This window comes from Pelophylax lessonae (genome assembly GCF_965119305.1).
Source record: "Pelophylax lessonae genome assembly, chromosome: 9".
Lineage (NCBI taxonomy): Eukaryota > Metazoa > Chordata > Amphibia > Anura > Ranidae > Pelophylax > Pelophylax lessonae.
The window spans coordinates 270,792,585-270,815,694 of record NC_138776.1 but is presented as its reverse complement, the minus strand read 5'-3'; the positions used below and the strand labels follow the sequence as shown (position 1 = coordinate 270,815,694).

Below are 23,110 nucleotides of genomic sequence, written 5' to 3'. Positions count from 1 at the left end.
CCCTGAAGTAAAGTGGGGTGGTCTTGGAGACCCTGAGGTAAGGGGGGTAGTTCTAGGAATCCAGATGTAGGGGGGATGACTCTGGGAACCCTGACGTAAGGTAGGGGGCCCCAGTAGCCCTGATGTAAGGAGGGGGAACTCTTGAGGACACTGGTGTAAAGGTGATGGCTCTGGTGATTGTAAAAGGGGGGTGGCTCAGAGGAGCCTGATGAAAGGAAGCGGGATGACCCTGATGTAAGGGGGGAGTCTGGGGACCCTGATGTAACTAGGAAAACTCTGGGGACACAGTCCAGCTCCGGAACATCCAGGACCCAATGCTGACGAAGTGTGGATAGTTCAGGAGAGGAGACTCGGAGATGTGCATAAAGAACGGAAGCAGACTTCTCTGAGCACTCGACGCAAAACTCTCTCCAGGTCCGGCTGTACTAGCTGTGTCTAATTGGGAAGAAACTGGCCTCTGAAAGCATTGGACAACTGTAGATATCTAAAGCAGTGTTTCTCAACTCCGGTCCTCAGGGCACACTAACAGGCCAGATTTTAGATATTACCTTGGGGAGATGCAGACTAGAATACTGCAATCACTGAGGAGCAAATGATATCACCTGGGATGTATTTCAGTTTTTTTGCAAACCTGGCCTGTTAGTGTGCCCTGAGGACCGGAGTTGAGAAACACTGATCTAAAGTGATGCGAAGATGGAAAATTGTAGTGAGACATTAGATGGTTAAACGAGTATATAGAGAGATCCGAGGTGATATGTGAGATCCGTTTAATATTATGTTTGGCCCACACTTTTGGATCTGGAAGTTTATAGAAGTGTGGCAAGGTGGGGTTGTTCCATAAGGGGGCACTCGGAGAAACCACAGTCCTTGAACAATTTTCATATGCTAGTCCCGTTTTCCAGGCCTGTAGAGTTTTAATCATGGAGGGAATCAAATCATATGGGGCTTTGGGACCTCGGAAAGGCAGGTTTGACAAAGCCTCCACAGAGCGCAACACTGCGGCTTCCACAACCATAGCAGGGTTGGACCAATCGGGGGTGAGCCACCAAGACACAGTGACCAGTAGGGTTGCCACAAAATATTTATGGCAGTCTGGGAATGCCAGGCCTCCCTGTGATGTAGGGCGCATGGGGGTGGTTAGCTTGTACCTTGGGGGGGCGTAGGCCCCAGAGGAAGGAGGAGAAAAGTTTATTTAGCTGAGGAAAAAAAAAAGGGTTTTGGAATCCTCTGTGGGGAGTTGCGGAAAACAAATAGGTAAATTTAGGCAGAATCTTCATTTTAATAAGATTAATACGACCCAAGAGGGACAAGGGGAGGTTCTTCCATGCCTTCAGCCTAGCCTTAACAGCATTGACAACCAGGCACAGGTTTAATGAGATAAAATCTGTTATATCCCTCGATATGCACACTCCCAAATAAGTAAACCTGTCCACCCATTGCAACTGAAGATCTGACGGAGCTACCCATTTAGCTTCTGTTTACATCACGTGATCAACTGTCATTGGTTGACAGCTAATCATGTGACATAGTAAAGGGCCAGGATAAGCCCATAACTCTGATCTGTGATCAGGACTCGGTAAACACAGAGCACGCCTCCCGTGCGCCTCAGGTGGCACGGTGGAAGTGCGATTACGGGAGGACGTCCAGGTACGTCCTCCCGCCATTTTAGGCCCGCGCTGTAGCCGTGTTTCGACTAAAGCACACGCTTAAAGCGGTTAAGTCTGAACATATACCAATTCTACCACAAGCCCAGTCATGACCGGTTCTCTTTAGTGCAGAGAAGTTGCAAAGATTGTGCTCAGTATATGGACACATGGCCACCATTAGAATGTCCCAGCTCATAGCTCACACACAAGACTACAAATGTCATTCAGGCCCCAAAGCTGTAGAACTCGGCCCAAAATAGACAATTCCACCAGCCCTCTGCTCGCCCCTCGGCTCTGCCACGACTCTCGCCCCTAGAAAACTATTGTCCAATAACAGTATGAGGACTGCATTCCATGCTTCGCGCCAGCCAATCACATCACTGTCCCTTCCTATTTTCCGATTGGCATCCAATTGCGTTATGGAATGCTTGGCCTGTTTGGATATCATACTTTGCGGAGGAACCAACAATGACATCAGACCGAGCGCCACTTCTGTGGACTGAGCTAAGCTAGTGTTCCCGGCGGGAGCCACCAGTGTAGGCGGTGATAGCTCGGGGTGCACATGACTAGAAGGGCAGAGTGAGTGGCAGAGCGTGCTGTGGTGCCCGCCCTCTCCTCGGCGCTCTATTCCCAGCAGGATCTGGGACTGTGCTGTGCGCGGTTGGGTACCCTATGTCGACGGTGGCGGCTAACAGTGAATGAGCTGACAAAAGCCCTATTTCTAATCGCAATTTGCGACCTGGCGCCTGGGATTTGTCAAGCCCTGCATTACAATATAGAGCCAACATCATGATGGAGTGCTGGGGTCAGGAGTGTGGAGCATAGAGCCCCTTACATTGCTGGTCAGGAGGAAGAAAACTTTCCCCAGCCTGCTATGAAGAATATTTTCCATCATTGGTGGCAGAGGGAGGAAAATACTGATGGATGAAAAGGAGCTGAGGGGCTGTGAGGGATAATGGATAGCTGACAGATTCTTGGTACCCCTTTTGGGGTAGTGGGACTCAAAAGCTCTCAGGGAATAGTGGGGCCTATGGACTTTGGATCCTTGGAGGGTAGGTGGGCAGCAGGGCTGTGAAGGAAGAGGAGGCCGTAGGGCTCAGGAGGACTCTATAGTAGGGAGGGGGGCTGTTGGTCCTTGATGGTCCTCCCACCTGTATTTACTTTTCAGACCTCCTTACAGAACTCCTGCCTGGAAATTGAGGCAACCTTCACCTTCTTACAATCTCACTAGTCAAAAAAAAAAATGTCAAGACACCAAGTAGAATAAAGAAGGAAAGTCCTCCACACCTTGTTTTGTAAGGCATTGCCTAATGGTTGGTCTGGGGACAATACCTTCCAATGACACAGGCCCAGGAACCCACCACCACTCTTTACAATATATTGAATACTACAGTATACCTAGTAACCAAAAGAACACACCTCTCCCCCCTGTTGTCCTCCACCTACCCACACTGGGCTGCCATTGGAGGGAAGAGAACAGACTCCTCCCCACAGCTCTCTACTCTGACAACAGCATCCTCCTGCTATCCGAGCCAATCCCTTCTCTTACTGTAGAGAGTGACATCACTCCTGTCAGTCAGCAGGCTGCCGGAGATTAGCCAGTGTTCTAAAATTTTGTCGGACCCATGAAAATTCCGGACCTCGTCACTTCTGGTGACGCTACGTCATAACCCAGTTGTTGTGAGCCCCAGTGCGCATGCGCACAAGACATTTTCAAGGTTCTCGGGGTCACGGCTCCGCGCCCTTTCATCCCTGAGACCCCAAATTTTTATTAGCTGTAGGGGAGCGTCTTGGCTACCTGCGATACAATTTTGGGGTTTCCAGCACCTATGGTTCGCCCGTGACAGCAATTTTCCCGCGGCGGTGTGTGCGTCCCACCTCATCCCCTCCTCCTCTCAATCAGCTGTTCGCTAAGTCTTAGAATTTCATCGGACCTTGAAAATGTCTTGTGCGCATGCGCACCGGGGCTCGCGCCAGACGGGTTATGACGTAGCGTCACCGGAAGTGACGAGGTCCAAGATTTTCATGGGTCTGACAAAATTTTAGAACACCGGCAACTCCGGCCAAAAGTCAGCAAGTTCCCCTTCCTGGGCATCATGATGACCCTCCATTGACCTCACAGCACTGCCTCAGGACAACCAAGTCAAAGGAAAGATCGTTTATATCATTCCTTGTCTGCCGATCTAAAACTAATCCAAACCAGTTTAGAAACCAAACAAACCCAACAGAGAAAAGAGGAATTTCTGATCTGACAGGCCAAGAGTGTTCCGGGTTCATAAAAACGTATCAAATACTAAACAGTCCAACCCAACTGTGTTCCTATGGGGACAGTAGTTCCTAAATGTACAGCAATCCTCCTGTTACCCCCCTCACATCCACATCTTATTATTGTGTGACCAATACCATCCAAATAATTCTTACTTTTAGTTCCCAAAGTTATCCGTCTACAAGGAGACCTGTATAGATCAAATGGCGGCACCAAAGAGGATGGAGGAGGACCGGAGTCACATGACTGAGAAGATACTAAACCTCACCCTGGAGATCATCTACCTGCTGACCGGAGAGGTGAGGAGGATTCTGGGAGGTCACATGACATCACTCTTATCTCTATTAATAAAACACAGACCTGACCGGAGAGGGGAGGAGGATTCTGGGAGGTCACATGACATCACTCTTATCTCTATTAATAAAACACAGACCTGACCGGAGAGGTGAGGAGGATTCTGGGATTCTAACATGATATTCCTATTGGTTCCTCAATACAGAGATTTCCTCTTCTGAAGTCAGGTGATCATATGACCATCACAGTGCCTCCATGTGACTCCCTAAAACCTGAGAGACACAACATGCAGAAGATTCTAGAAGTCACCAAGAAGATGATGGAGCTGCTGACAGGAGAGGTGAGCGGTGCTGGGAATTCTGGGACATTATCCAGTAACAGACAAGGGATGTGTCTGGATGGTGACTGTATCATTGTGTGTGTCAGGTTCTTATAGGGTTTCACTGTCTATTTCCCTATGTAGGAGTATTTAGAAGGACACAAGGATCTCTACAAGGACGTCATGATGGAGAATCAGCCGCCCCTCACATCACCGGGTAAGAGGAGACTTTATTGTAAAGGAGAGAGCAGTACGGAGGCTCCACCTAGATCCCCCATCATCTGATAAACACATAGAAACAATGTATTCAGTCAGTGTGTGTGTTTCCTACAGATGGATTCAGTAATGGGAACCCACCAGAGAGATGTCCCCGTCCTCTGTATTCCCGGGATTCCACACAGGAAGGTCACACCATCCCTCACCATCATCAGGTAGATAAGGAACAATTATGGGTAGTTATGATTTATATACAATTGTGTTTGTTACAATAAAAGCTTTTATATATTCAGAGCAGAAATCTCGAGAACTATAATATTATTGTCAAAGAAGAGTATAAAGAGGAGGATGAGGAGTATGGAGTGATGGAGGAGTTTTCAGAAGGAGACAAGGATATGATGGAGCCGCCTAATACCAGGAACCCACCAGAGAGATGTCCCCGTCCTCTGTATTCCCGGGATTCCACACAGGAAGGTCACACCATCCCCCACCATCATCAGGTAGATGAGGAACAATCACTGATAGTATCATTAGGATCTGTACATTATCTGCATTGTTACCATTGATGTCATTTTTATTATATATTCAGAGTGGAGACCTGAGAGATTCTAAAGTTCGAGTTAAACCAGAAGAGACGTATGTGAGGGATGATCAGCAGTCTATGGAGGAGGATGGAATAACGGGGACATTTATAGGGGAGGACACTCCTACAGAGATCAGCACAGGTGGGTCATTAACACTAAATACATTCCTCCACCCATACTGCTCACTGATTGGTCCAGAGTAGGACGGGGACTGGGTGATATCAGCCTGTAATCTCCTGGTCACTTTCCTGAGCTGTGTTCCCCGTCCTGTATTCCTGTATTTCTCTCGGATAATCTTCCTTCTCTGTGCTGCAGACACAATTTATGTCTCTAGACTGGATTTATGGAGATTCTGGGGTTCAGCTGGCAGTAAAATGTTGATGTTCACCATAGACGTTGCTCAGCCTAGACACCTGGGGTATGTACCTTGGTTCTTCTGCCCCATGCCCGGGTCTAGCAAGATCTCTGACAGAAGAATTCTCCCGGGGTTACTTGCTCTGTTATTTGCTGGCTGTGCCGGGTGGAGGGATATGTCTGTATAGTCTCACACCCAAGTCACTGAGTGCAGTCTCAGGAGATGGGAGGCAGCGGTGTGGGACCTCTGCAACTGATTACTGAACACCAATATTATGAGTCCTGACCCCTGCACTATATACTCTATGTTGTACATTACATACTCCTGACACCTGCACTATATACTTTATGTTGTACATTACATACTCCTGACCCCTGCACTATATACTCTATGTTGTACATTACATATTCCTGACCCCTGCACTATATACTCTATTCTGTACATTACATACTCCTGACCCCTACACTATATACTCTATGTTGTATATTACATACTCCTGACTTCTGCTCTCTCCCCTCTGCCCACTGCTATATATACACATAATATGGATTCTCTTTTGTTACTCCCATTTCCTACCAGCTGGATATTTTATATCTGATGATCTGATTGGAGGACAGACTTTTACATGGTGATAATAATGTGATAACATCCTCCAACTTTGGAACCTTAAACAGAAAGTGATAATGAGGGAGGAGTCAGTAACCCAATGATGGTGGTCTTCAGGATCAGTCCAGTCTTCATCTTGGTTGTTCTCCCCACATCCTCACTCTCTGACCTCTGGTGGGGCTCAGCCCCGCTGTTATTCATGACTAAATCATGGACTAAATAAGGAAGTGCGGGACTTCTTGTGTTGGGAAGATGGCAATGATTGATAGAGGGGGAGGGGACACTCGTCCTATAATCCTCTCATCACTGTCACTCCTATAAAAGACAGTTCTCGTTGTTTCCTCACTCTCTGACTAAGGTCCATGAATAAAGAAATGAACTGGTAGGAGATCAGAGGACCCATTTGCTAGTTACCTTGAGGGGGAATTGTAAGATCCTCAGAGACAAAGCTGCCTGATGTGGGCGGAGTCCTGGTTTAGGGGAACCAATCTGCTGATGTCTAGTAATAATCTTTGTATTTCTATTTTAGTAGATGGACGGGAGATGAGGAAAACCTCAGAGGATTGTCTCACTTTGTCTCCAGACTGTAAAGTAGAAGATGAGGACATCACACAGTATAGTCCAGGAGAAAACCCGGCTACCTCAAATGTCCATCCGGGACCACACAGTGTAGATGGACCATCGTATTCCTCTTATCGGTTGGAAGGACGGCACCGTCCCTCACAGTCTGAGGTTCCTCAGAATAAGAAGAGGTTTCTCTGTACTGAGTGCGGGAAGTCTTTTGGTCAGAAGTCAAATCTTGTCACACATCAGAGATCTCACACGGGGGAAAAGCCGTATTGTTGTCCTGAATGTGGAAAGTGTTTTTCAGGGAAGTCCAATCTTATCACACATCTGAGGTTTCACACAGGGGAGAGGCCGTATTCCTGTCCTGAGTGCGGAAAATGTTTTGTACAAATATCAGAGGTTGTCAAACATCGAAGGTCTCACACAGGGGAGAAGCCGTATTCATGTCCAGAGTGTGGGAAAAGTTTTTCACAGAAGTCCAATCTTTCCAGACATCAGAAATCTCACACAAGGCAGAAGCTCCTTTCCTGCCCTGAGTACGGGAATTCAGTCACAGAAGTCCTCTGTTTACAATCATCTGATATTGGACACGGAGGAGAATGAACTTTCGTGTCCTGAGTGAGGGAAATGTTCCTCACTGAAGTCCTGTCTTCCTGTACATCAGGGGTCCCACACAACCCTGGAGGTGTATTAGTGCCTTGAGTGCGGGAAATGTCTTCTATATGAATGTTGGTGGATATGTGGGGAAGAAGCACACCCTGATATACACCTCAGATATACTCCATGGCTGATCTTCATCATGTAAGAAACACTTCATAAGGAGATCAGGGATCACCAAAGACATGGATGAAGTGTTGTCCCATGTTGGCCATTGATAGTAGGAGAAAAATAAAAATGGAGTCATTCCCTTTCATTGGCTGAGTGCATTTTGTGCGGGAAGATTTCACAAACATTCATTAGTTGAAAAAATATGATCAGCATTCACCCAGCCGTGAAAAAATATTGTACATATTTAAATTCATACCGTGATTTCCTATGATCATTAGCTCCATCTAGTGGCCATAATGTGTTATTGAGTTATTTCAGGAAAAATACCTTCTTATGGCCACTAGAGGGAGCTGATAATCAGAGGAAATTACACGATCACTGGGAACCTCCATCTGCGACACAGAAGTCGTGGGACCGGCATGCTGGATGACATACGTGTACAGGATGACATGCATGTACGTCGACCAGCCCGCCTTGCCCAGCCCCTCGCAGCAAAAATACTGTGGGTGGTCAGCAAATGGTTAAATAACATGTGGGGGGGGGGGGGGGGTGCCCTAATCTTGCCTGTGAAGGGACATCTCTGGGATGTAGAGAAAGTGCTTCAGCAGCCCCGACCTTTACAAAGAAAATAAACATTACCGTAAAATCCTTTTCTCTATCGTTCATTGATCGTCCTCTGATGCATATCAGTAGGGTAATACCGCCCCCTACAGGAGTAGGACACTAGGCAGAAAGAATTTCTGGCTACGCCTATGGGCAGTTCCCGGAGGGTACACCCTCTCTCTTCCTGTATAGGATGTCAGTTTTGTATTAAAGCAGTGTCAGAGAAAAGTACACCAACCCAACTCAAAAAATTAGAGGGACGGGTACGGAGTCCGTCAATGAACCTAAGAGAAAAGGATTTTACGGTAAGTTAAAAATCCAGTTTTCTCTATCGTTCATGGACGGTGACGGACGCAGTTCTCTGATGCATATCAGTAGGGACGTCCCAAAGCAGTACCAAAATGAGGGGTGGGAACAGCAGAACAAAGAAAAAAACAGTTCCCATGGCCAACCAGGCAACACAGGACTCATCAGAACAACCAGATGAGGTCCACCTGCAAACAAACAGAAGAACACCCTCAAGGAAGGCCAAGGGGCTCCCTAAACTGCAGCCTGCAAAGCCTTGCAGCCAAAGGAGGCATCCGCAGATGCCATCACATCCACCTTATAAAATTTGGTAAAGGTGTAAATGGACCACCATGTTGCCGCCTTGCACACCTGAAGCACAGATGCCTGATGGTGAAAAGCCCAGGAAGCACTAAGCGCCCGAGTAGAGTGAGCCTTGACAGGGAAAGGTGGAACCTGACCCTTGATGGAATAAGCCTGCACCACTGTCTGTCTGATCTATCTGGAAATAGTCGCAGCAGGCGCAGGTAGCCCTTTCTTCGGGCCATCCGTGAGCACAAACAGTGAGTCAGTCTTGCGAAAAGACTCTATAGATGCCAAATACACCCTAATCGCCCGAACAACATCCAGGGTATGCAGAGCAAATTCCTTAGGGTGTTTAGGCTTAGAGCACAAGGAAGGTAACACGATGTCCTCGTTCAAGTGAAAACTGGAAACCACCTTCGGCAGGACCAGAGTCTTGTAGAGCGGGAGAATAATCTCTTTATTTCTGTAGTGAATCCCCTTTATTATACATGCCAGTATTCTGTTGGCTTTGCTTGCGGCGGCTTGGCATTGCATGCCACTGCCAAGCCTGTTGTCTACCAGTACCCCCAAGTCCTTTTCCATCCTAGACTCACCCAGAGGTTCCCCCCTAGTGAGTAGCTTGCTTTCTGGTTTCTGGCCCCCAAGTGCATTACTTTACATTTTTCAACATTAAACCTCATCTGCCATGTAGCTGCCCACCCTGTTATTTTGTTCAGGTCCGCTTGTAAGGTTTCCACATCCTGCATAGAAGATATTGGCATGCTTAGTGTAGTATCATCCGCAAATACTGAGATTGTACTAGATATCCCCTCCTCTAGATCATTTATGAATAAATTAAACAGGATTGGCCCCGGGACAGAACCCTGGGGGACCCCACTTTCCACACCCGCCCAATCCGAGTACTCCCCATTAATCACAACCCTCTGGACTCTCCCCTGGAGCCAGTTCTCTATCCAGGTACTCACCCTATGGTCCATACCTACCTTCCTTAGTTTGTACAGTAAGCGTTTGTGTGGAACGGTGTCAAAGGCCTTTGCAAAGTCCAGATACACCACATTCATAGGCTTCCCTTTATCTAGGTGGCAGCTCACTTCATCGTAGAAGGTTAATAGATTGGTTTGGCAAGAACCATTTTTCATGAATCCATGCTGATTACTACTAATAATACAGTTTTCATTACTAAAGTCTTGTATGTGGTCCCTTAACAACCCCTCCAAAATCTTGCAGACTACAGATGTTAGGCTGACCGGCCTATAGTTACCCGGGTTACACCTTGGCCCCTTTTTAGATATTGGTACCACGTTGGCTTTTTTCCAATCAGCTGGCACCATACCCGTCTGTAAACTATCCTTAAAGATCAAGAATAATGGTCTGGCAATCACCTGGCTGAGCTCTTTCAGAACCCTCGGGTGCAAGCCATCCGGTCCCGGGGATTTATTTATGTTAAGTTTCTCTAGTTTAGTTCTAAGTCTATCTTCTGTTAGCGATGGCGGTATTTCCTGAGGTGTGTTGTTTAGTTCGGCCTTACAAGCTAGGTTTGTGTAGCCCCCCGATTCTTTTGTGAAGACTGAAGAGAAGAAATTATTTAACACTTCCGCCTTTTCTCTGTCCTCAGTGGCCATATTTCCTTTGTTATCTTTTATGGGGCCAATGTGTTCTGGCCTCGCTTTCTTACTGTTTATATACTTAAAAAAAGGGAATGGGCGGCCAATGGCCCCTGGAAGAAAATGGCGAGGGCCAAGACCTGACCCTTGATAGTAGTCAAGGCCAACTTTTGGTCAACTCCCCGATGAAGGAAAGCCAAGATCCGAGCCACCGAATAGGAGCAAGAGTGGGTCCCAAGGGACTCACACCACGCAATGTACGACTTCCACTTATGATGATAAATCTTCCTCGCTTTTAGCAGAGTGGGAATCACCGAAGCAGACAAACCCCTGTCCTTCAGCACCTGGTTTTCAACAGCCAGGCCGTCAGAGCCAGTGACTGTAAAGCAGGATGGAAGATAGGCCCCTGAGCCAGTAGATCCTCCCTGAGAGGAAGTCTCCATGGGGCGTCAGCGACAAGCCTGACCAGGTCGGCGTACCAAGTGTGACAAGGCCAGTCCGGAGCCACAAGAATTACCGGAATCCCTTCCACCTCTATCCTGCGAAGAAGTCTTGGCAGCAACTTGAGAGGAGAAAAGGCATACATCAGCCTGTACTGGCCCCAGTGGACCACCAGCATGTCTGCCAGAGGGTCCCGAGAGTGGGCCACAAACCTCTGTACCTTCCTGTTGATTCGAGACGCCAACAGATCCACGTCCGGAGTGCCCCAGCGAAGGGACAGCTGCTGAAACGCCTCCGGATGCAGGGACCACTCCCCTGCATCCAAGGCCTGGCGGCTGAGGTAATCCACCTGCCAATTTTCCGCTCCCGGAATGTGGACCACAGAGAGAGCGGGAACATAGCGCTCCACCCAATGTAGAATGTCTGCCACTTCCAGGGCTGCAAGGACACTCTTGGTGCCCCCTTGTTGATTGACGTAAGCCACGGCCATGGCATTGTCCGATTGAATGCGCACTAGACAACCCCCCAGACGGTCGGCACTCTGCATTGATTGGGGGCAATGCTGTGGCACTCTGCATTGATTGGGGGCAATGCTGTGGGCACTCTGCATTGATTGGAGGCAATGCTGTGGGCACTCTGCATTGATTGGAGGCAATGCTGTGGGCACTTTGCATTGATTGGGGGCAATGCTGTGGGCACTCTGCATTGATTGGAGGCAATGCTGTGGCACTCTGCATTGATTGGGGGCAATGCTGTGGGCACTCTGCATTGATTGGGGGCAATGCTGTGGCACTCTGCAGTGATTGGAGCCACAGAAAAATTATCAAACATTGACTGGTCCGCGGCGATAAAAAGGTTGGGGAGCACTGCGCTCAGAAATTTTTTTAGGGAACATTGTCGGGCGCGTTTCTCCGGAGTGGACAGCCCTCGCACATTCAGTGAGCTCAATTTATAACCTATGGGTCCCTGGTGCTCGCGGGGAGGCATGACAGCCGAAGCAACCCCGCCCCGGGCCCAGGGGAAAGGGAAGGAAATGGAAGAGAAAGAGGAAGAAAGCAAAAAGGGGACAAAAAAAAAAAAGAACGGGGCGGGGGGAAAAAGAAGAGGCGAAGGAGCAAGAGAGAAAAAGGAGGGGGGAGGCACAGCAAGAAGAAAAAGAAAAGGGGAGGAAGATGGGAGGGAACAGAAGAGTGGCAAAAGACTACCAGGCCAGGACCCAGGAGCTGGGAAAGTAAGAGATAAAAGGACACAGGAAAAAAAAGAGAATGTGAAAGAGAAGACCACTGACAAACAAAGACAATATGTCGGGATAATATCTAAATTTGGTCAAAATAAACCTAGCGCAACCAGGCACTACCTAGTATGGGGAAATGGAGTTTGACTCTGTGAGAGTGACAGGAGGCGTGTCCCGCGGTCTCCAGCCACAAAACTAACATCCCACAGACTGGAACCTCGAGGTACTAAGCCGCCATGAACTAGTAGGCGAATATATGAAATAGCAACAAATGCCAGCAAAAGACAAGAAACATACTAAAGATAATAACTACATTAGCCACTACCGCCCATCCCCAACCCCCCTGCCCCACAGCAACCCTTCAGGAGAACCATGGGGACAAAAAAAATAAACCCACACATCCAAGAAAAGGGGAGAGTGACATTATTAATGTCATGTGAAAAAAAGTAAATAATTAATATTGTTTAAATAACATATGCTAAAAAAATGTTTTTAAAGGTGTATAAGTGACATTGTGAACAACTATGTGATGCACAAAAAATAAAATAAAAATTTCAATCCATGAAAATCCTCCTTTATAACACTATGAAAGTGACTCAGTGCTTAAAAAGTGATAAGTACTGTGAACCATTACACAGAAATGCCCCAAACATAAATACGTGACAAAATACTGTGAGTGAAACACCTAAAAACAAAAAGACAAAAAGGTGGGGGGGGGGGGGGAGCAAGTGCAGCAGAAAAATGTCAAAAACCAAACCCAAAAAGGGGATTCAGGGAGCCTCCAGGGGCTGTGGTAGGGTTTGTGAGAGGCAGAGGTATCTGCCGAACCCCGCTGCATCACAGATCTGAACCGCCGTCTTCGCTGATGTTGGGACCTCGGAAAGTCCTGACGGGGTGTCTTGACTCCAGGAATTGGGCAACCAGTCAGGAATAGACATTGCAGGGGTATCCAAGAAGGAGAAAAGATCCGATAGTTGCTCCGGCCAGCGAAGAGCAAAAGAGTGAACACCTCTGAGTACAATAAGATGAAACGGCTGACCCCAGTGATAGGTGGCCCCTACATTGGGTATAATCTCCAGTAAGGGTTTCAACAAGGCCCTCATCCTCAGTGTCAGACGGGAGAGATCTGGAAAAAGGCGGGCGCACCATGGCTCCATCGAAGTCCAGTGGTCCCTTAAACCAGGCCCTCCGCATAATTTCTTCTTTAAGAGAGTAAAAATGAACACGAGCTAATACATCCCTTGGTTGATCAGAGTCAAAACTGTGGGGGCCTCGGACCCTATGAAACCGGTCAATTTCAATGGCCTCAGTAGGAGGCCTATCCAGATGCTCGGAGGTGGGTAGAGGGTGGAACAAAGGAATGGTACCGGGAGGTGGGTAGAGGGTAGAACCAAGGAATGGTGCTCAGAGGTGGGTAGGGGATGAAACCAAGGAATGGTGCTCGGAGGTGGGTAGGGGGTGGAACCAAAAAATGGTGCTTGGAGGTGGGTAGGGGGCGGAACCAAGGAATGACGCTCAGAGGTGGGTAGGAGCAGAGAAATTGGGAGTTCCTGCACCTATTATTCTTGCCCTGATAATGAGTATCCTATTTGCTTGTTGTGGCCTTCATGAGCTTAGCCATACGAGTTGTCATTGGAGGATGCGTGAGATCAACCAGGAAATAAACACCAAACTGTTAATCCGAGCATGCAGCCTGCCTGGCCAGGAAAGGGGGGATGAGCGTGTGATGGTATTAGGCAGTAATATATTTCTCTCCCCCGTGGTGGGAGTGGAGATAGTCCCATCTATAAGGATATACGGTACATACACACACAGCACAAGGTCGTGTTCTCACTACGAGACGTTTCTCGGGGCTGCAGTTCCTCTGAGCTCCACAAGGTGGTGACCTTACTCCTTTCCAGACAGGAAGTCTCTATGGAAGACAGGAAGTGATGTCAGATATAAATAGGAAGTTCCAGGTGAGAGGAGAGTAAGGAAGAAGTAGAGAGGAGACGTTGCTGGGAGAGGCAGCAGAGGAGGTAATAAGATCTTATTTTCTATTTACACCCAGTAACCCCCCCCCCTCCATCATGTCCGTCCTCTTCCTCCATAGTCACTGTGACCTCTTTTATCTCCAGCAGATGATGATACACACATATATAGTGTGGAAACCTAGATTAACCCCTTCAGGGTCAGAAAATTCCTCCTCTTACATATATATTTTTATCCTAACCTGTCTAGACAGAATCCTGTATAGATCGAGTGACAGAACGAATGAGGATGAAGGCAGACCGGAGTCACATGACTGAGAAGATACTAAACCTCACCCTGGAGATCATCTACCTGCTGACCGGAGAGGTGAGGAGGATTCTGGGAGGTCACATTACATCACTCTTATCTCTATTAATAAAACACAGACCTGACCGGAGAGGTGAGGAGGATTCTGGGATTCTAACATGATATTCCTATTGGTTCTCCAATACAGAGATTTCCTCTTCTGAAGTCAGGTGATCATATGACCATCACAGTGCCTCCATGTGACTCCCTAAAACCTGAGAGACACAACATGCAGAAGATTCTAGAAGTCACCAAGAAGATGATGGAGCTGCTGACAGGAGAGGTGAGCGGTGCTGGGAATTCTGGGACATTATCCAGTAACAGACAAGGGATGTGTCTGGATGGTGACTGTATCATTGTGTGTGTCAGGTTCCTATAAGGTGTCAGGATGTCACTGTCTATTTCTCCATGGAGGAGTGGGAGTATTTAGAAGGACACAAGGATCTCTACAAGGATGTCATGATGGAGAATCAGCCGCCCCTCACATCACCGGGTAAGAGGAGACTTTATTGTAAAGGAGAGAGCAGTACGGAGGCTCCACCTAGATCCCCCATCATCTGATAAACACATAGAAACAATGTATTCAGTTGGTGTGTCAGGGCTTGGCTCCTCCTACTTAACGAGCAGCTCTTTTCTTTCAGAGCTCAGAAGTTGCTTAGCTGTCGGGTAACTACCAGCCGCTCGTTACCACAGTGACTCACCTGGTTACCATTATCTGCCTCATTAGTCCAGCCTACAGCCAGCCCCATTTTGCTATTTAAGTAGCTTAGCTCATTTCCTCCTTGCCCTTGCGTGGTCTATGCTCTCCAGTGTGTTCCTGTGTATGACTTGCCTTGGCTGACTTCTCTTCCGATACCTGTTCCTGGTTTGTTTCGCCTGACTACGCTGACTTATGGTTTCCTGATCCTTGCTCCTCTGATTACCTGTTCTGGCATCCAAACCCCGGCTTCTGTTTTTTACTACGTTCCTGAACTGTTATTTTTGCAATGTACTTAAAGGTGTGATTTTAACTGCACTTTCTGTTGAAGCACTCAATACCACTGCAGCCTCGTGCCTCCCCACTTACCATTGAGGCTTTTGATGGGAGACCTCTACAGCCTGTCCATGTGACCCATGAAACCACTCCATTGACCATGGCTGTTAGGGGCTCTTCTCCATGAGATAATTCAAATTCCTAGTCATTTCCTTACCTCGTTACCCAGTTGTCATTGTTATCCTTGGTTACAGAGGTCCAATCCCTCTTTTAATTGCCGTAATGCTGAGGTTTTGTCATGGTCCCCACAATGCACTAATACATCTTTTTAGAAAGTGATTAAGATCATGTGCACGTCTTCAGTTTCTTTATTGCCAGAAGAGTACCATGAATTCTGTGATGTCTTTGACAAAGGTCAGGCCGGTATTTTGGCACATCAGCCTTTTGAGCGCACAGTTGACCTTCAACCCCGGTGCCATTCCTCTTCGTGGCCGGGTTTGCCTGCTGTCTGTCTCAGAGGAGAAGGCAATGGAGAAGTATGCTGCGATTTAACTATCCCAGGGCTTCACCCGCAAATCCTCTTCTCCTTCCAGTGCCGACTTTTTCTTTGTGGGAAAAAAAAAGAGTGGTGAACTGAGTCTCTGTATCGATTATAGGGGTCTCATTCACATTACTGTTAAAAATACTTATCTGATCCCATTAATAACGGAATTATTTGACTGCCTCAAGGGAACAACGGTCTTCACTAAGCTCGATTTGCGAGGGGCATACAATCTTGTGAGGATTAAAGAGGGCCACAAATGGAAATTTAATACTAGGACTGGACACTACGAATACCTCGTAATGCTCTTTTGGTCTCTGCAACGCTCCTGCAGATTTCCAGGACTTTGTTAACAATGTCCCCTGAGATATGCTGCCATAATGTGTGGTGGTTTACCCGGATAATATTCTCATATATTCTAAATCCCTAGAGAACCTCCACACAGATGTCTCTCCCGTGTGCTACAGAGGTTGAGAGAAAGCAACCTCTATTGCAATTTGGAAAAGTGCGAGTTCTATGAACAGGTTAAATCTTTGGGTTATGTCATTTGTGCTGCCAGGTTATCCATGGACCCAGAGAAGCCATCTGCAGTCTTAAAGTGGCTTCGGCCCATAGGTCTACGTCCTCTACAACATTTTCTTGGCTTTGCCAATTATTATCAGAAATTTATGAGTAATTTCTCTTTTCTGGTCAAACCCCTTCATTGATACTGTATGACCAGAAAAGAGGGCAACCCACAGAATTGGTCCCCGGAATCCATTAAAGCCTTTGAATCCCTCAAGGCCACTTTTGCTTCAGCTCCAGTGCTGGAACATCCTGATCCCATGTTACCCGTCATTCTTGAAGTTGATGCATCTGAGACTGGAGTAGGCGCTTTCCTGTCTCAACCTCCTACCCCTGAGAGTTCTATCCATCCTTGTGGCTACTTTTCTAAAAAAATTGTTTCTACCAAAATGAAATTCTGAAACTGGGGAGAGAGAATTACTAGCCATAATTTTAGCTCTTAAAGCGTAGTTCCGGGCACAAAATCGATCTTCTTTTTTTTTTTTTTTTTTTTTTTTTTTTTGTGCCCGTCCGCTAGTTCTCCATCACCTGAAAAGGAATTGGATATTTAGGTTCTTTTTTTTTTTTTTTACTCCCCTTGTAATTGAAGATCGAAAATATTCACCTCAGTGTACTTCCTCCCTCAGCGCCGCGGCTCCGCCGTCACTTCCTGGCTTGCAATGATTCCTGGGAGCTGAACGTCATCGCTCCCAGGAATCAATGCGACGGCACCGGCCCCGCTCGTCACTTCCGGGGCGACGCCGCATTCCCCTGCTAAACAGCTTCTGGGCATGCCCAGAAGCTGTGGAGGAATGCAGCGCCGCACCGGAAGTGACGAGAGGGGCCGGTGCAGGCGCATTCTGGGAGAAGAGGACGCGGAAGAAGACGCAGAAGAGGACCGCGCCGGCTTCAGCTGCCCACAAGAGAGATGGCAACGCTGTGGAAGAGATTTTATAAGTGAGTATTTCATCTTGCAGGTAAGTGCGAATCGGGACAGATCAGAGGCTAACCATTGTGGAATGTACTAGCCCTGACTGTCCCGGGGGTATGTTCAGTGAAAAATGTTTTCTGTGCCCGGAACTCCGCTTTAACCACTTAAGCCCCGGAAGATTTTACCCCCATTCCGACCAGGGGGTATTTTGCGATTCGGCACTGCGTGACTTTAACGGACAATTGCGCGGTCGTGCGACGCTGTACCTAAATGAATTTGACGTCCTTTTTTTCCCACAAACAGAGCTTTCTTTTGGTGGTATTTGATCACCTGTGCGATTTTTTGATCACGCGCTATAAACAAAAAAAGAGCGTCAATTTTGCAAAAATAGCAATATTTTTCACATTTTTTTATATGAAATTCCCCAAAAAAAAAATTTAAAAATCAAAATTTTTTTACTTTTTCGGCCAATTTGTTTTATGCTACCTATGTTTGGTAAAAAAAATCGCAAAAAGCGTATTTTGATTGGTTTGCGCAAAAGTTATCGCGTTTACTAACTAAGGGAAAGATTTCTGTCATTTTTGTTGTTTTTTTTTTTTAACGTGTAATGGCGGCGATCTGCGATTTTTTTTTTTTTTGCGGTACTGCGACATTGCGGCGGACAGATCGGACCCTTGACTGACATTTTTGACACTTTTGGGGTTACCAGTGACATTACTACAGTAATTAGTGCTATACATATGCACTGTTACTGTAAAAATACACTGGTAGTGAAGGGGTTAACTTTATTTGGGAGGGAGGGGCTGTGTGTATCCCTAGGGGCGTGCTTTCTACTGTGATTGGCTGGGGCTTGAGCTGTATGGACACTGATCAACGGATCTACATACTAGATCCAAGTGATCAGTATCCTAACAGCAAGGAGAATGACAGGTGGCTTGTTTACACAAGCTGCCTGACATTCTCCCTCTCCCCCGCCGATCGCCAAGTGACCGGCGGACATCGGGTCCGCCGGTCACACGCGCGGGGGGGTCCGTGACCACGCGGGAGCGGGAGCGCGCCTCCGGGGGCGCGCGCTCGCTCCCTAGACCCTCACAAGCTAGTGACGTAGCCCTACGTCACTTTGCCTGTGAGGGGCTGACTGCCGACATAGATCGGCGTTAGGCAGTCGGCAAGTGGTTAAAGAAGGGAGGCATCTCATCAAGGGTACTACTGTGCTGGTCCTCATTTTTACTGACCATAAGAATCTTTCATTCTTGTCTGAAGCTAGACATTTATCTCCTGGAAGGGCTCAGTGGGACGTTTTTCTGTCAAGCTTCAATTACATAGTCTCATTCTTACCTGATACATAGGATATAAGAGCAGATGCCTTATTGCCACAGTTTTCCTCCTCTTCCAAAATGGAGTCTGTTCCCACTCCTGTGATACCTTCGGACTACATTTTGGCTATTTTTTTCTAGTCTCACTTCACCTTTGGGTGAGAGAATGATGACCTCTCAGATCCATTCTCCTCCTGGAAAACCTCATGACCGCTTTTTTGTCCCCAAGAATCTCTGCACCATTTTCCTCCAGACCTACCATTCACCTAAAACAGCTGGGCACCCAGGAAAAAATCAACGGCGTATGGACATATTGTTGAGACCTAAGGCCTATGTCTCAACAATGCTGGTGGCCTAGTCTCCGTGCTCATGAAACCAGCTTTGTAGCCGCTTGTCCTGTGTGTGCTCAGAATAAAACACCACGACACCTTCCAGTGGGCCTCCTTCAACCCATACGCAGTGCAGAGAGGCCTTGGATCCACTTGTCTATTGATTTTATTATGGATTTATGCAACTCCCATAGCAACACAGTTATTCTTATGGTGGTTGACCGTTTTTCAAAATGTCACATTGCATTCCGCTAAAGAAGTTGCCTGTGTCCAAGGAACTGGCATCCATTTTCACTGGAGAGTTCTTTCAGTTACATGGGTTACCTAAAGTTATCATCTCGGACAGGGGTAGCCAGTTGGTGTCCAAGTTTTGGGGAGCCTTTTGTGCACAGTTGGGAGTTCAGCTTTCCTTCTCCTCTGCATATCACCCACAGTCCAATGGGGCTGCAGAATGGGCCGACCAAGCCTGGGAGCAGTTCTTACGTTGCTATATTTCTGACCACCATAACACTGGTGGGACCTGTTACCTTGGGTGGAGTTTGCTCACAATAGCAGCATCAATGCCGCCTCCTGATTATCTCAGTTTATGGTGAACTATGAGTTCCAGGCATCTATGTTGCCTGATACATCTGTTCCGCAAAGCATTTCTGCGTTAGAGCAACATCTTCAGGAACTCTGTTCCACTTATGTGCAGGTCCAAGAATCTTTGCAACACTCCAGAGAGAGGTGCAAACAATGCTGACCACTGACGCCTACCTGCATCCTCCTACTAAGTTGGGGAGAGGGTAAGGTTAACCCAGTGGCCTACACATTAGATCTTCCTTCCAACGTCCGTATTTACAATGTATTCCATGTTTCCTTACGTGTTTTTGCTATACCACCTCAGTACCACGCCCTCGCCCGCTTAAGGTTGACAACCACGGGGAATATGAGATACAATCTATCTGACTCCCGTAGGTTTAGTGGACACATACGCTATCCAGTTCAGAGGGGTTACAGTCCAGGGGAACACTCTTGGGTCTAATCCTCAGACGTAAATGCTCCTGTCCTGCTCCAGGCTTTCCATATACATTTTCCCCTCAAGTCTTGTGCTCCCCCAAGGGGGAGGGATTGTTGGAGAAGAAGGTACTGTCAGGGCTGGGCTCCTGATAGTTAGTGAGCAGCTCTTTTCTTTCAGGGTTCAGAAGCTGCTTAGCTGTCGGGTAACTACCAGCCGCTTGTTACCACAGCGACTCACCTGATTACCATTTCCTGCCTCATTAGTCCAGCCTACAGCCAGCCCCTTTTTTGCTTTTGAAGCAGCTGAGCTCATTTCCTCCTTGCCCTTGCTTGGTCTATGATCTCCAGTGTGTTCCTGTGTGTTACTTGCCCTGGCTGACTTCTCTTCCTATTCCTGATATTTGCTTCTGACTATGCTGACTTCTGGTTTCTTGACCCCGGCTCCTCTGATTACCTGCTCTGGCATCCAAATCCCGGCTTCTGTTTTTGACTACATTCCTGAACTGTTATTTTTTTTTCTATTTCATTAAAGGTGTGATTTTTTATTTTTTTTTTAACTACTTTGTGTCTTCGCCTGGTTTATGGTCCCCGACAGTGTGTGTGTTTCCTACAGATGGATCCAGTAATGGGAACCCACCAGAGAGATGTCCCCGTCCTCTGTATTCCCGGGATTCCACACAGGAAGGTCACACCGTCCCTCACCATCATCAGGTAGATGAGGAACAATCACTGATAGTATCATTAGGATCTGTACATTATCTGCATTGTTACCATTGATGTCATTTTTATTATATATTCAGAATGGAAACCTGAGAGATTCTAAAGTTGAGGTTAAAGAAGATATAAAAGAGGAGGATGATGAGGATGGGGTCATAGAGGAAATACACAAAGATCTGTACCAGGACACCATGGAGGAGTCATCCAGCTACAGAAACCCACCAGAGAGATGTCCCCGTCTTCTGTATTCCCAGGATTCCACACAGGAAGGTCACACCATCCCTCACCATCATCAGGTAGATGAGGAACAATTATTGGTAGTTATGATTTATAAGCAATCGTGTTTTTTTACAATGAATATTTTATTATATTTTTCAGAATGAAAACCCCAAGAATAATGTTGTAAAAGAAGAGTATAAAGAGGAGGATGAGAAGTATGGAGTGATGGAGGAGGTTTCAGAAGGACACATGGATATGATGGAGCCACCTAATACCAGAAACCCACCAGAGAGATGTCCCCGTCCTCTGTATTCCCGGGATTCCACACAGGAAGATCACACCATCCGTCAATGTTACAAGGTTGGTGGGATGGAGTATCTAGAACATGGACTTGTGGAGGGGATGTGTGTGTTTTTTATGTAAGCTTATATCTTCCAGATGATATTCTCTCTCATTTTCTTGGTTTAGAGTGGAGATCCAATCGATATAGAATTTGAGGTTAAAGCAGAAGAAGAAGAGACGTATGTGAGGGATGATCAGCAGTCTATGGAGGAGGATAGAATAACGGGGACATTTATAGAGGAGGACACTCCTACAGAGATCAGCACAGGTGAGTCATTAACACTAAATACATTCCTGCACCCATACTGCTCACTGATTGGTCCAGAGTAGGGCGGGGACTGGGTGATATCAGCCTGTAATCCCCTGGTCACTTTCCTGAGCTGTGTTCCCCATCCTGTATTCCTGTATTTCTCTTGGATAATCTTCCTTCTCTGTGCTGCAGACACAATTTATGTCTCTAAACTGGATTTATGGAGATTCTGGGGTTCAGCTGGCAGTAAAATGTTGATGTTCACCATAGACGTTGCTCAGCCTAGACCCCTGGGGTATGTACCTTGGGTTTTCTGCCCCATGCCCAGGTCTAGCAAGATCTCTGACAGAACAATTCTCCCGGGGTTACTTGCTCTGTTATTTGCTGGCTGTGCCGGGTGGAGGGATATGTCTGTATAGTCTCACACCCAAGTCACTGAGTGCAGTCTCAGGAGATGGGAGGCAGCGGTGTCCTGACCCCTGCACTATATACTCTATGTTGTACATTACATACTCCTGACCCCTGCACTATATACTCTATGTTGTACATTACATACTCCTGACTTCTGCTCTCTCTCCTCTACCCACTGCTCTATATACACATTATTTGGATTCTCTTTTGTTACACCCATTTCCTACCAGCTGGATATTTTATATCTGGTGATTTGATTGGAGGACAGACTTTTACATGTTGATAATAATGTGATAACATCCTCCAACTTTGGAACGTTAAACAGAAAGTGATAATGAGGGAGGAGTCAGTAACCCAATGATGGTGGTCTTCAGGGTCAGTCCAGTCTTCATCTTGGTTGTTCTCCCCCCATCCTCACTCTCTGACCTCTGGTGGGGCTCAGCCCCGCTGTTATTCATGACTAAATCATGGACTAAATAAGGAAGTGTGGGACTTCTTGTGTTGGGAAGATGGCAATGAGTGATAGAGGGGGAGGGGACACTCGTCCTATAATCCTCTCATCACTGTCACTCCTATAAAAGACAGTTCTCGTTGTTTCCTCACTCTCTGACTAAGGTCCATGAATAAAGAAATGAACTGGTAGGAGGTCAGAGGACGCATTTACTAGTTACCTTGAGGGGGGAATTGTAAGATCCTCAGTGACAAAGCTGTCTGATGTGGGCGGAGTCCTGGTTTAGGGGAACCAATCTGCTGATGTCTAGTAATAATCTTTGTATTTCTATTTTAGTAGATGGACGGGATATGAGGAAAACCTCAGAGGATTGTCTCACTTTGTCTCCAGACTGTAAAGTAGAAGATGAGGACATCACACAGTATAGTCCAGGAGAAAACCCGGCTACCTCCAATGTCCATCCGGCACCACACAGTGTAGATGGACCATCGTATTCCTCTTATCCTGAGGAACCTCACACTGTGAGGGACGGAGCCGGACCATCGTATTCCTCTTATCCTGAGGAACCTCAGACTGTGAGGGACAGTGCCGGACCATCGTATTCCTCTTATCCTGAGGAACCTCAGACTGTGAGGGACGGGGCCGTACTTACAACAGATAAGAGGTTCTCCTGTACTG

The 23,110-nt window shown here is 47.0% G+C and overlaps 3 protein-coding genes across 3 annotated transcripts in view; 2 read left to right on the top strand and 1 right to left on the bottom strand.

The window, feature by feature from the left end:
* The window catches only part of LOC309564464 (uncharacterized protein), a gene marked incomplete at both ends in the record, with an annotated part of 826,241 nt that overhangs the window by 61,389 nt on the left and 741,742 nt on the right, over nucleotides 1-23,110 (top strand).
* The window catches only part of LOC309564057 (uncharacterized protein), a gene marked incomplete at its 5' end in the record, with an annotated part of 455,352 nt that overhangs the window by 110,696 nt on the left and 321,546 nt on the right, over nucleotides 1-23,110 (bottom strand). The gene's annotated exons all lie outside the window — the stretch shown is intronic.
* On the top strand, nucleotides 6,743-7,605 carry LOC309564070 (uncharacterized protein; the record flags this gene model as incomplete). The annotated part of the gene is made up of 1 exon (XM_082268695.1): nucleotides 6,743-7,605. One exon carries the CDS (start codon nucleotides 6,743-6,745, stop codon nucleotides 7,454-7,456), a length of 714 nt encoding a protein of 237 aa, XP_082124821.1. The 3' UTR covers nucleotides 7,457-7,605.